The sequence below is a fragment of the Suricata suricatta genome, chromosome 14 (genome assembly GCF_006229205.1).
Source record: "Suricata suricatta isolate VVHF042 chromosome 14, meerkat_22Aug2017_6uvM2_HiC, whole genome shotgun sequence".
Taxonomy (NCBI): domain Eukaryota; kingdom Metazoa; phylum Chordata; class Mammalia; order Carnivora; family Herpestidae; genus Suricata; species Suricata suricatta.
This window is the reverse complement of record NC_043713.1, coordinates 19,603,141-19,616,070: the sequence shown is the minus strand read 5'-3', so window position 1 is coordinate 19,616,070 and position 12,930 is coordinate 19,603,141. Positions and strand designations below refer to the sequence as shown.

General features: G+C 37.3%; 1 protein-coding gene across 2 annotated transcripts in view; it reads left to right on the top strand.

The window, feature by feature from the left end:
- RAB27B (RAB27B, member RAS oncogene family) overlaps positions 1-8,231 on the top strand; it is a 76,896-nt gene extending 68,665 nt beyond the window's left edge. For both annotated transcript variants that reach the window (XM_029922409.1, XM_029922408.1), the window contains exons 4-6: positions 3,589-3,692; positions 6,382-6,505; positions 7,824-8,231. In XM_029922409.1, the coding sequence (XP_029778269.1) occupies positions 3,589-3,692; positions 6,382-6,505; positions 7,824-8,013 (418 nt within the window). In that variant the 3' untranslated portion in view covers positions 8,014-8,231. The remainder of the gene's footprint in view (positions 1-3,588; positions 3,693-6,381; positions 6,506-7,823) is intronic.
- The last annotated feature ends 4,699 nt before the right edge of the window (positions 8,232-12,930 follow it).

Below are 12,930 nucleotides of genomic sequence, written 5' to 3'. Positions count from 1 at the left end.
TTATTTGATGAAAATATATTTCTTTGAGATCCAAGGTTTCAGCAAGCTAAAGACCATAAGCTAGTGAAGCTTTTCAATCTCAGTTTAAATAAAAATTGGCAGTGGATTGTCAGAGAAGATATTGAGAAAGCACATACCTCCAAATCCGGCATCACATGTCTTAGAATGTTTATGCTTGTAAACACTTTAGTTTTTGAAATGCATCCAAAGTGTTCTCGCTTTCAGTGAGTGTAAACGCCAGGAGAGGTGCTGGGCCCTCTCTGTTAGCTCTTTTGACTGTGAATTCCATTTACACACATTCTTCAACACCGCTAGTTCTTCTGAAGTTATTCCTCACAAGAATCTCTGTTCATATGTCAGTTTTGTTGTCACAAAGATGTATGTTTTATAGACCGATTTAATTCATTTCTGAAGAAGTACTATGAGAAAATGTGGTTCCCATATGTCCTCACACATGATATGTCAGCCTAGCGTGATGGTAGGCTCTCTCCTCTGCCCCCTTCTGACAGCCGCTCTGTGAGGGCAGTGAGCAAAGCGAGGGAGGGTCTCAGTAACACCGGGTGATTCATCCCTTGAGAATGTTGCATTCTGTATAGACACCAGGTGTAGCCATGCAACAAGATAAACAGTGTCTCACACCTCAACCCTGGGCCTAAAAACATCTGGCAGTATAATCCATATAAGAGAATGCTTATTGATAAAAGCGGTATCCTGGGAACAAGGGAAATTATCATACCCCTTATGTAAATACACCTCAAGGATAGAGGTTTCCAGTGAGGGAGAGACTAATAATAATGTGACTCCGAGATCCTTGCTTTTGTTTGTTTTTTGATGTGGTTCTAGCTCTCCCCACTCTGCTGACTCACTGGAGAGAATGAGATTGGGGGTGAAACCGGAAATCAATTACCTTTCCCCTGGAGGAGCCCTGGGAAGAATGGGGGTCACAGTGGGGCTGGGCTGAATGGCCCAGGATATCAGCCTGTTGCAGAGCGATCGTGTCCTGTGTTGCTGTGGATGCAAGCTTGTTTACGCCAGTGAGATCTGTACAGTAAACATGTTGTAAAATTAACTTTGTCATGTGCTATGGGCGATGAGAGGGGATATGGTACAGTCTTGTCCTTAAATGAGACACACATACCCAACTCTCTCTCTTTTAGGATGAGAACAGAGAGCAGTTGTCTTAGCCCCACTTTTGTGATTGAGTAGGAGACAATTTTGTGAATACAACTAGTCCCCAAAGAGAAAGAAAACTTTCAAAAAAGTGCTATAATCTCTGTGAGCTTCTAGCAACTGGTAAGAGCTATTCCACAAGAAAAAAATTGAGTCAAATCTTTGCTATTTCATAGTTATCATGATTAATGCCTTACCAAAGAAATCAAATGCGGGAATACATAGTCACTAAATACCTATTCTCCTTGCTTTGGTATTAAAAGAATTGTTCTCTAATGCAGTCATTGAAATCTTTCATAATTTTATATCCTTTGTGTTTGTCTTTATTTCTTTTTTTCTCTTAATTTGACAAACATTTCATGAACAAATACTATGCTCAAGACCATGAAAATGTAATGGATAACAAGTTAGAAATACAACTTCTTTCTGGTGGGGCTTACAAGTCTAAGGTAGCATTTGAATAGATAAGGAACAATTGCAATACAGCCTTAGGACAATGTCAGGAAAACAAAGGGTGATAGGCAGGTGCACCAGGAGGAGCCCATAACCAGATGTGGGTGTTAAGAAGGCTGCTTGAGAAAGTGACATTTCCTCAGATAGATGTAGATATAGACACACACCCACACACACAAATACCCCCCCACACACAAACACACGCTCGCACACAATGCATGAGCGAGTGAGTCTTACCCAGGCTAAAGAGGTGGGAGATCGAGGAAGCATTAAGCCAAGGTTACCCACAGAAAGAACAGCATGTGTGAGAGCCCAGGGGAGAGAGTGAACTTTCTAAGAACTAAGGAAGATTGGTATGCCTGTGGGTAGTCAGGAGATGAAGCAGGATAGATGAGCAAGGATCAGTTCATGCAGAGCCTGAAAGCTTATTAAAGAGTTCAGTCATTATCTTAAGAGCAATGCATCATTGTTTAGATGTTTTCAGCAGAGGATTTATATAACCAAGGGGGGAGAAATCCTTGAAGGGGAGGGTCCCAAACAAAACTAGAGACAGGAATCCTGTTAAGAAGGCTGTTGAAGTTATTAAGGGAAAAGATAATAGGTTCAAAACGAGAGCAGATGGATGGAAATGAAAAAGTCAGGAGATGCTTGGTGATTGTATACAGTGAGTGAAGGAGAAAGAAGAGCTGGGGCATGACTGAGGATGATGACGCATTGACAGAAGAAGAAATCAGGAGGAGGGACCAGTTTGGGTTTAGACATGGGAAGTTAGTGGTGCCTCAGTTTCCTCCAACTGGAAACGTACAACAAGTCACTGGGCATGCAGCATGAAGGGCAGGACCAATCTAGACCTGTTCATTTAGGGTCCAACGTATAGGTGATAATTGAGCCAGGGAAATGGATGAGACTACTCAGTGCGTGTATGCAGAGCAGCAAGGGGTTGAGAAGAGAACTCCAGAAAAACCAAGAATCTACAAAGAGGCTAACATAGGAGTCCAGACTTAGGAGGACATTTAGGATAGGAAGTGGTATTCTGTTTTTCAAAGTTATGTGCCTTTCTAAAAACCCATTTCCAAATTCAATTCTGTATCAATGTAGCCCAAACCTTCTCTGGTCCCTCTGTGTGGTCTCTGGTTTTGCCCATTTTTAACACTGAAGTGGAGCTCAGCACACCTTCAGTTTCACTGAAGATTTTGGGGTGGAGGAGGTAGGAGCAGAGAAGCCAAAGTCTTTACACTGTACATGATAGAATATATTCTTCAAAATCCTCTATTAGAGATGCGTGTTCTTGCTTTCTGCCTCCACCAACTAGGTCTCTCTGACCTTGCCTTGCTTCCCCTAATCATTTTCTTCTTTCTCCTTTATTCAGTGTTTTTTCCCTCTTCCTCAAGAGACATGGATGCCAGACTCAAATTCAGCTCTACCCCCAAAATACTTCTAAAAAAGTTTTCTCACCAACATTGTTTTTCTCTTCAAAAGTGCCCTATCTCCAGCTGCTAACAAGTTTCGGTTTTCTGCATGTAATCATGGGCATTCATTTTTAGATTACCGAGTGCCAGGCTTTTTCTAGGCATAGACAAGGGGGATTGGAAAGTTTTAGTTAAAGTTCTCATTTGAAAGTGGCTTCCATTTTAGCTGCAGACCACAAGATATCCATGAGCCAATAAGGGGCCCAACAAGTCCAAGGGGCTATGTAAGCCAGTGTGTGATTGAATGTTACAAACTCTCTGTATGTAAGTGCTCTAGACCATAAAGCCAGGATGTGATCCTAAAAAAATGTCTACAACCAGAAGTCCTCCCCTCACCCTTTAGCATTCTTTCTATCCACGTTCTCATTCTGTAGGAGAATCCATAAGGGATGCCATGGAGATTTCACATTTCAAAGTAAAATAGTGTTGTGTGTATTGTCGTTGTAATATGTTTGTGGGCTAACTTCCAGAACACTCCACTGTGTTTTCTTGGCAGATTCCGGAGCCTCACCACTGCGTTTTTCAGAGATGCCATGGGTTTCTTATTAATGTTTGACCTCACCAGTCAACAGAGCTTCTTAAATGTCAGAAACTGGATGAGTAAGTGGGATCAACTAACTTGCATTGGCCACTTTGGGCCTCAACTTCTTTGCTTCACGATATGAAACCAGATTGGGTTAACTCTGAGTAACTTTGAGAGTTCATGAGTTTAGCATTTGCTGTCTCACTTCAAAGTGATGGCCTTAATGTGGCTCACCTAACGTGACTTGGAATTGTATCTTAGAAGAAGCCTTGTAGCTCCATCACCACCTACATTCAAAGTCATTAGGATTGCAATTGAAAGGCTATTAATTCCACTTATCCAGTAAGTCTTAAAAGACTCCTTACAACTATGTGAGCTGCCACATCTAACCTGGAAAGGAGACAGGGAAAAGCAGCAGTGTATTCTGAGAGGGTTCACTGACACCAAAAAATATGTGCCCTTGCACATGGGTTAACTAACGAATTAATTAACCAGTGGATTAATTTGGTGAGAAACTCCTCCCGAGCAGACCAGCCACGTGAAGATAAGGTACCATGTGTCATTCATCTCATGTGGAGATTGTACATTTTTGGAAAAAATGTTCAAATGTAAAGAAGCCTTGAATAGAAAAATCTATACAAGTTAGATATAACATTAAGTTAAAAGTAGCCTAATCAGTTATTAAAGACAGATTGATATATGTCAGCCCAGGATAGTAGCATTTGATTTCCTTTTTGAAAAATTGATATAGCACTATAGAGAATATTTCATTTGCATTTTTATTACAAATATGAATTTTGATCCTAATGGGGTATACAAGCTGCTCTGTGGGACTCACTTCTAGATTTGTCAGGGCTGTCTATGGCCAGAGTGATACTTTTTAAAACATTGGGCCATGCTATTTCCCTGCTCAGAGTCCTTCTGGGACCTCCCAAATCACTTAGAATAAAACCCAGAGTCCTTCATTGACCTGCGAGGCCATGGACATAAGACCTTGGGTTCCTGTCTTATTCTGCCCCAGCTCACCAGCCTCCAGCCAAACATCTCACCCGCCGACAGAGACAAAAGGCATAGTCCTACCTGTGGCTTTGAACTTTCTGATTTTTTTCTGCCTTGATTTCTCAGCTCCCATGTACAGGACCCTTCAAGGGTTTGTTCAAACCCAATTTATCTCTTGGAGGAAGGCTTCCCTGACCACCCGTCTAATCTAGTACTCTTCCTTACTTTGTATCTCCTCAATGTACTGTCTATTTCCTTCTGTCCCTTCCTACCACCTGACATTATAGCATGTATTTCTTTGTTTACTTGTCCTTTTGACTCTCTGCCACTAGATTTGGGAACTCTATTAGTGCAGACTTCGTCTGCTTTGTTCCATTGCAATGGTGCAAAGCCTAGATTAGTGTCTGGCACAGAATAGATGCTCAAAAATATCTATTTATTCTTATTATATATTATTTATAATTAACATATATAACTGCTTTAAATGCGAGTTCAATAACGCACTGGCTACCATAGGGAAAATGCCAACAAATTCAGACTTCAATTGCTTTTCCAGTTGAGTGTTTATCCTAGGATCTGTCTCTATTTCCTTTTATTATTGTATTTTTTAATCTAAATTTTGGTGGTATTATTAGATTCTGTGGAGATAAAGAAATAATAAGATTACTAGATTTTTTTCACAGAATGACTTATTCATCCTGTTTCAAGGAAGACAGAATTTTTTCTTATTTAAAAAAAATTCCTGAAGGGTACTGTTAAGATTTTAGATAATTAATTGGCATGTCTCATAACGCTTTAATTTTTAACACTCAGATAATTAGTGTTACAGGGTAAGACTTGTCTTTTTTTTTTTTTTTTGGCAAAGTTTCATACAGCATCCCTTGAGATAGAAATTAAAGTAATCCCTGTAATTTCAAAAATATAGGTTGATAGATTTCTTATCATTTCCTTCCTTTTTTCTTTCCTTCCTTGTTCCCTCTCCCCTTCCCCCAACCCTCTTCCAGCCCATCCTTTTTTCCTTCCCTCCTTCTTTCTTCTCTCTTTTGAACAGTGTACCCTGGAGAAAAGAGAAAAACCTGTCTTAAAATTATTTCTACATGAACTTGTGGTGGTTCAGAAATGTTCTATTCTTATAGATCATCACCTTGGACTTCAGGAGATAGAAGTGTAGCAGTCCCTTAAAGGAAAGAGCAAACTTACACATTTAAAAATCCTGGTTGGAGTGTCTGGGTGGCTCAGTCGACTAAGTGTCTGATTCTTGATCTGGGCTCAGGTCATAATCTTACTGTTTATGAGATTGAGCCCCGTATCAGGCCCTGCACTGTCAGCATGGAGCCTGCCTGCAATTCTCTCCCTCTCTCTCTGTCCCTTCCCACCTTTCACTACATAAATAAATAAATAAAAATTATGTTCTATTATCTCTACTTTTATTTGAGGAACAAATAGTATGAAGTGCTATGTCCATTTACCCATATGTAGAAGAGCACTGATAGGTGATTATACAGGTCCTTTATATAAGTTATTATTGATGTTCACAATCTGTGATTTGTGAGACATTATCTTCATTCATTTTACTGACGAAGAATGCAGTTGGGAAGAGTAGAGTAACTTGGCTAATATAATATAACTAGTAGGCGGTCAAGCTGGAGGTGAACAATTAGATTAGGAATTTGAAATATGAAAACAAAAGGAATTTGAAGTATGAGCAGTCATTAGACGTCACTTGTTTATAACTAATGTGCTGGGTCCATCTGCTTTCTTCCTAAGGCCAACTGCAAGCAAATGCTTATTGTGAAAATCCAGATATAATATTAATTGGCAACAAGGCAGACCTACCAGACCAGAGGGAAGTCAATGAAAGGCAAGCCCGGGACCTGGCTGACAAATATGGGTGAGTCGTTTACGTGGGTGTCCTCTAACCTTGCACGCTGCTGTGTAATGGAGAGGAATAGGAGGTTGATACTAGGAGGACTCCCCTTGAATCAGTAATGGCACAAGAATGAAAAAGATCTTTCAGAGAAATGTATGGGATCTTTTTCTTTTAATTTTTTTAATGTTTTATTTATTTTTGAGAGAGAGAATGAAACAGCATGAGCAGGGGAGGGTCAGAGAGAGAGGGAGACACAGAATCTGAAGACAGGCTTCAGGCTCCAAGCTAGCTGTCAGCACAGAGCCTGACACGGGGCTTGAACCCACAAACCATGAGATCATGACCTGAGCTGAAGTCGGATGCTCAACCGACTGAGCCACCCAGGTGCCCCTGGGATCTTTTAATCCAATTACTTAATAGTAATAGCAGCTAACGTTTGCTGAATATTTATTATGAGCTAACAACCATCCCTAGACTTTAACTCATTTAACCCTCCATAACCATATATAGAAGATCTAGAGTCATCCCATTTTATTTCCAAAGAATTGAGGCATGGAAAGATTAAGTAACCAATGGACAGTCCTGTAGCTGGTAAATAGCAGAGCTTGAATTCAACCCAAGCAATCTGAGATCAGAGCTCATGATCTTCAACACTATATTCTACTGCCTTTCAACTAGTAGCTATAAAACTCTAAGAAATAATACCTAATGTGGACATAGTATTGCAATCCTCATCCAAGCCAAGCTTAAATGGCAGATTTAAAAATAATGTTAAATAAACCCCTGTGATTATAAATTGAGTTCCAACACAGACTTTAAATTTAAAAGTTTCATCTTATCTGCCAATTTTTTACTGAAGAACTCTCCTTAAGATCTTTGAAAATGTGTCTTCTTGAAACTTTTGATTTCAAATAAATATAGACTCTTTGTTTACATGTATATCCTATTCAGTGCCTGCTTAATTTTTAAGTCATATTTCTAGATAATTGATTAAAAAGGAAATGATATTTTAATGGTAATATTTATCACTAGTTTAGGTATCTCTACCCTCTTAATTTTTTGAAACAATAGTAATACCTTACCTTCTATTTCCTGAGTACCTCCTGCATCCGTTCCCTTGTCCATAAAATTGATGATACACATAGGAAAAAGCAGCCCACCAGTTCTTACTCACTGAGGAAAAAAAACAAGGATGTGTTCCAACTCAGCCGGCAAAATCATGATTATTTCACAATCTTCCAGCCAGCCATGGTATTGCATGTGTGACTCATTTGTACATCTTGTTGTATCTTTTCTGATTTCTTCCTCTCAAAAATATTTGTCACCTCTTCTATTCAAGCATACCATATTTTGAAACAAGTGCAGCAACTGGCCAGAATGTGGAGAAAGCAGTGGAAACCCTTCTGGACTTGATAATGAAGCGAATGGAACAGTGTGTAGAGAAGACCCAAGTCCCCGACACTGTCAATGGTGGAAACTCAGGAAAGCTAGATGGGGAGAAACCAGCAGAGAGGAAATGTGGCTGCTAGTCTCTGCATAAGAACTGATCGTCAAAAACCGCACCCAAATATTACTTCCCAAAACAGCAACAAACCACAAAATTGTTGTTGAGTAGACCACACATAATGGCATATCTTGCATTTCTGCCAGAAAAATCTATTTTAAGAAATCAGAATAGTCAACAGTGTTCAAAAGAATTGACCAGTTGTCTCTCAGGCCCCACCAAACAAGATCAGAGATTTCCAAATGTGGTCTCACTATCATGGATACTCAATTTGTGTGTGTGTGTGTGTGTGTGTGTGTGTGTGTGTGTGTGTGTTTTATAAAGATGAATATGTAAGAAAGTATTCAAGATGATTATCCATGAGTTTTCAATCAGAACAAAAATTACCATGTCACATGGGGGAAAGGCATAGGCCACTAAAGGGAAAATATAGCAAGACAATTTTTTTCTTAAAGATTGGATTTACTTCTTATATAGAATTTGATTTGTCCTTTTAGCTTTGCATTGGGAGGGACATATTAGCTAAAAATGGGTACATAATAAAGGAAACTAAGTCAATCATTAAGAATGACATGGCTGTATACACCCAATAAGCTGTCCTAGGATGACTTAATAGCTGATCAGGTTATGAGAGTATGAGAGTCAGACTTCTGCTAAAATATGGGAGTTTGTATATCCACGTCCTTTTTATATTCTTAATCAATGGCAAGTAGACAAGAACAGGACTGTGAATGACAAAGTACAAAAGAAACACCTTGGGAGAAAAATGAAAGTATGAAAAAAGAGTATTTGGACAAATGAAATTAAATGTGTCTGTTACAGATGTCTGGAAGAGTCATTTAGCCAAATTTCACCCCAGCCAATTAGAAGTCGACATTATCCGTTGGGATTAAGAGAGTCTCCAGAGGTTTCCTTTTCAAACAAAATTTCAGAAATTGATTCATTGTTCAGTCTCACGTTTCATTTTTCTTAGCAAATGGTCACAAGAAGAAATTAAAGGTTGCCATTATTAAATATTTCTTTAAAAGTGCAGTCAAGAAAAACTATTTAGCCTTACTTGTTTTTTTAGATAAAATATGTCCGTAATATGACAACAAAAAGTGACTAATAATTGTGGGTTTCTTTTCAATTTACAAAAGCAATGGAAACTCAGAATCACATTTCTACCCTCTACACCCACCCCTGGCTTTGAATCAATTGTAAAAATACAGGTGTGTCACTCCATAGATCAACAATTTTAGAATGATGGATTGATTTTATGGTCAGTCTGAATTTTCATGTCATTCCTCACATAAAAATTGATGATACCTCATGCCATAAAACAGTATTTTTAACATGTGTTTTCATTTTGCCTCCAGCAAACTACCCACCTTTGAGGTATGTTTGAGGGTAGAGGAGGAGTGGAACTGGATCTTATCTCTAAAAAGTTGGTTAATCCTTGTATTTTTTCCACATCAAACTGCCTTTTTAAAATAAGTCATAACAAACATATTTTCCATCAACCTATTCTTATTATTGTCTCTAAATTAAATATTACATTGTTTTTTAATCTTTGTTTCTGATAAGCCTAAAGGAACTCCTTTTAAACTACTATTTAAATATTTGTCAGTTTTACCAATAATAAAGGCATCACACTTCAAGTTTTCTCTCTTTATCATGAGTATATAATTTTGATAGGATGGTTCCTCTTCCTCTAAAATTTGCCAGTTAAATTTCATTTTGCCATGCTGTGTATATTTTTAAATTACAGACATTAGAAACTCTAAATCCCTGTCCCCCATTCTCCCTTTGAGCCTCTCTCTACAGTTTACATTTGGTTTTGAATTGGTTTTAGGAACACAGACCCAAAGGATTGTCTAAATTGTTCTTGCAAAATTCTCAGAGTTAATTGCTCAGTTCCTCTGACTTCTGCAGCATAAGGATAAGCTTCTAAGATCCAACATGCTTGGGTGTTCCCTCCAATGGTCTTTTTGTCTACGATGTTCTTCATGACCTCAGTGCCTGAGCCATGGGGATAGACAGCCATTAGCTAAGTTCAAAGATGTTTTAACTGAAAGTAAAGTGAGCAGAAACAATATAATTCCTGTTGTGGCAAAATTTGGTAAACTTCTATGACCATTTTATTAACTCTTCTTTGAATTCAAATTGTGATGTCCCCTGTAATTCCATAATAGGGAGTGTTTGGTCTTTATGAAATCCTAAAGGTATTTTATTTTGGATTTTCTTTTTGGTTTCTATTTTTTTTTTCCAGTTATATGATTGACTTACTTTTGCCAAGATTCTGTCATTGTCAGTTATTTAACAAGAATTTCTTCAGACTCTATTTTAAGATCATATTTGATAGCCGTAGCATGAAGCAGAGGGTGAAGACACCCATAATTATAGAATTACGCCTATAAAAATAAAAATTATTTGGTAGTATTCTCAAGAGGAATGACATTTAAAGAAGAAAAGAAAATTAATTTAAAATAGTATTCTACTTATAAATAAGTCCTTGATCTAAAAAAATATTTTTTCTATCAAGTTTGACATCTGGTCCCAAATTCTGTCACCATTACTGGAAATTATTATTTCAGAATTAGTAATTTTAATTATTAATTATTTCAGAATTAATATGTATAATTCATTTTATAATTTCAAATTGATTTGAAATTGCTTGATAGTATACAGACTGCTTTAAAGAATTGCATACCTCCTTTAGCCCAAAACAGCATGTATTTTTAGCCAAGATGTATCCTGTTTTTGTTATCTCCTGAATGCTTTGGTAAACCCCCATACTGTATTTTGGGGAAATACTTAAAATGTATATGAAACTCTTTTCTGAAATCATTTCTAGAGTGCTTACACTAGTTTGATGTTTACATTGCTCTAACACAGTGCCTCGAATACCTCTGTGACCAAATTTGTCTCCAACCACATAGCTCATTTCCTATTATGTCCTAATAGAAGAGGACCTCATAGAGACACTAATGCAGTGAAAAGTCTTCTGGTATCTTCAGCAAAGGGTACAGGATATTACTGGAATCTGGAGATGATGACCACCATCCCCTTCTCCTAAGCTTCTCCTAGAAAGGGCATTGCTTGAGATTCAACTGTGAGTAGGTACAAGATTATGTTCTAATACAAAGAGAGAAAAGTCCTTTGAAAAATGTTGAAAAAAATAACTGAGGAAACACAGTTGTCGTGGTATGATGGGGGTCACAAGTCATAAAATTACAGAGAAAATGCGAAATGCTAGGAATTGAGCTTGTGGGTCTCTACATAAGTTTTAGAATTCTTGCAACCACTCTAGCGATTTGCTATCATTTCCATATTATCAGCTATACACTGCAAAAAATTCAAAACCAGCATTTTCTAAAGTAAAGTAAATATTTCATCTGTTGTTCTTAACCAGATGGGCCAGTCCAGCCCATGTATCAGTGGATGTCTTTGTTATGCTTCTAGTGTTAAGTTATTCCCTGTCAACCTGTACAGATAAAATAAAATGAGCTGGGTAAGATTTTTAATGAGACCTTTCTTGTCTCCATTGTAAGACGGAGAAGTTGACTATAGAGAAGCACATGACATTAAAAAATAGTTTAATAACAGCCAAAATATTCTATAAACTGTAAATTGACTCCATTGGAAATCAACAAGTTTGATGAAGCCCATCTATAAATTCATCAGTTAGAAAGAGAGGCAATATGTGTAATAGTGAAAAACTAGGTATAAAAGAACCCGGAACCTGTGTCCATGACACAGAATTATTCACTGCTCTGTATCTCTGTTCATGTTTAAAAAGGTTACATATGCTTTCCTCAGTATGTATTATATTAAAACACTGAGGGAAAATTCTCATCCATAAAGAATGTTGGGGATATAATCTCAAACTCAAACTGTAAAGAAATAATATTGAAATTTCCGGTTTCCTAAGAGAATTAACTCTTTAAAAGAAAGGTCTGGGAGCTGATGTTAGGCAAAGGGATGGTCTTTCACCCTGTACCACCAAGCTTTAAAACATTAAAAGAAGGCTAGTGCCTGTGAGATTTTAGAGAAAGCTTAGTTATTTTGAAGATGCCAAGATGCTTGAAAGGGTTGTCAGAGAATTCAACAAAAACTATATTTTCTTCTTGATCTTTGACCAAAGGATATAAACCCTTTTCCAGGAAGAGCACTGAGCTCTTAAACATGGAAAATAGAAATAGAGCATTATTGGAGATGAGGGTTGTTTCAATGCTTTATAAACTCATGAAGATATTTGTCTCAGAATAGAACTAATAAAAAACATTGTTAGAAATCTAAGGAATGTTACAAATTTGTTGCCTTAGAATTCTTGGTTGGAGATCCAACCATGACATCATTGAGGAAGAGCTGTAAATAGAGGTTAGAGTTAAATGTTGTCTGAATCCTCTTTGAAAGGAAAAGTGTTCTTAAATACTGCAGAACACAAAGAAGGCCATACTTTGAGTTTGATTTTTAGGTGGAAAACAAAAGGAGAGTTAGTAACAGGAAGAGTTTTTGTAACTAGATCCATGGCAAATATTTATCTATCATTTTTATTTACCAAGTAGAAGTTTATGCCCTTAGAACTAAGCTAATAAAAACATTTAAACATCAAATGTTTCATTAGTGCCATCAAAGTGTGTGAAATGTTGAAACATTTTGTTTGCTCTATCTGAACTTATTTTTCTCAGAAATTGCATTTTGATTAATTTTTCAAGGAGTAGAATCACAAAGATGCTTCTCTGCAGATCTCCTTTTATCAACAGTGTAGGGTTGAGATATTTTCTAGCCTCATATATAGCTAGAACAAAAAACAAGCAAAAAATGTTAGTAACAAAAGAGTGGGATTATTTAAAAGGTTGTCAGCTTTTGAAGAAAAAAATACACAAAGAAATTATCTTTGAATTGAGTCAATCGAACTTGTTTCACAGCTCCTTTTCTTTCCAATGGGTCATGGGAA